General features: G+C 52.3%; 1 protein-coding gene across 1 annotated transcript in view; it reads right to left on the bottom strand.

Moving 5' to 3' along the window:
• PINK1 (PTEN induced putative kinase 1) overlaps positions 1 to 206 on the bottom strand; it is a 15,602-nt gene extending 15,396 nt beyond the window's left edge. Inside the window, exon 1 of the mRNA XM_008052791.2 lies at positions 3 to 206. Within this exon, the coding sequence (XP_008050982.1) occupies positions 3 to 206 (204 nt within the window). The remainder of the gene's footprint in view (positions 1 to 2) is intronic.
• Between the last annotated feature and the right edge of the window lie 370 nt (positions 207 to 576).

The following is a 576-nucleotide window of genomic DNA, read 5'->3' as shown; positions in this document are numbered from 1 at the left end:
ACTCGGTCACAACAGCGAAACTTCGGGGGCGTCGCCTCTGCGCAGGCGCGGGCGCTGGGGGGGCGGGGCCGACGCCCGTGCGGGTTCCCCAGCTCTGCACGCGAGGGCGCTGTGAGCGCATCCGCGCCGCGTGTAGCTTCTTGTTCTTTTGCACCTTGGACTCGGGTGGAAGGTTGCGCCTTCAGGCAGGTCCTGAGAGTGAACATCACCGGTCCTGAGCAAAATCGAGACGTTGAGAAGGAAACTAAGATTTATTGTCAACCACTGTGCCAGACCCTTCACATCTTTTAATTTATTTACCATTCTCACCAATGAGATAGGAATGTCTTTGTAGGTAAGAAAACTGAGGCATCGAAATGGCAGTGTTCCAAGTCACATGAAGATAAGTGTCAGAGCTGAGGTCAAAGTTCACGTTGTCCCCTTGAGTTCTTGCCCTCCTCAGTACCCCTAGGCTCTTCTACATATCCACAGTCCCTGGGCTTCTTAGCATCCCAAGAGAAATCTTAAGTAAAGGCCACAATTTACAATACCCATCAGTGAGCTGAGGTCCCAAGATATTGTGCAATTTGCCCAAAG

The sequence above is a fragment of the Carlito syrichta genome, unplaced genomic scaffold, assembly GCF_000164805.1.
Source record: "Carlito syrichta isolate Samal-C Ts95f unplaced genomic scaffold, Tarsius_syrichta-2.0.1 Scaffold287509, whole genome shotgun sequence".
NCBI lineage: Eukaryota > Metazoa > Chordata > Mammalia > Primates > Tarsiidae > Carlito > Carlito syrichta.
Note: the sequence above shows the minus strand (reverse complement) of the source record. Positions and strands in the feature narration are given on the sequence as shown.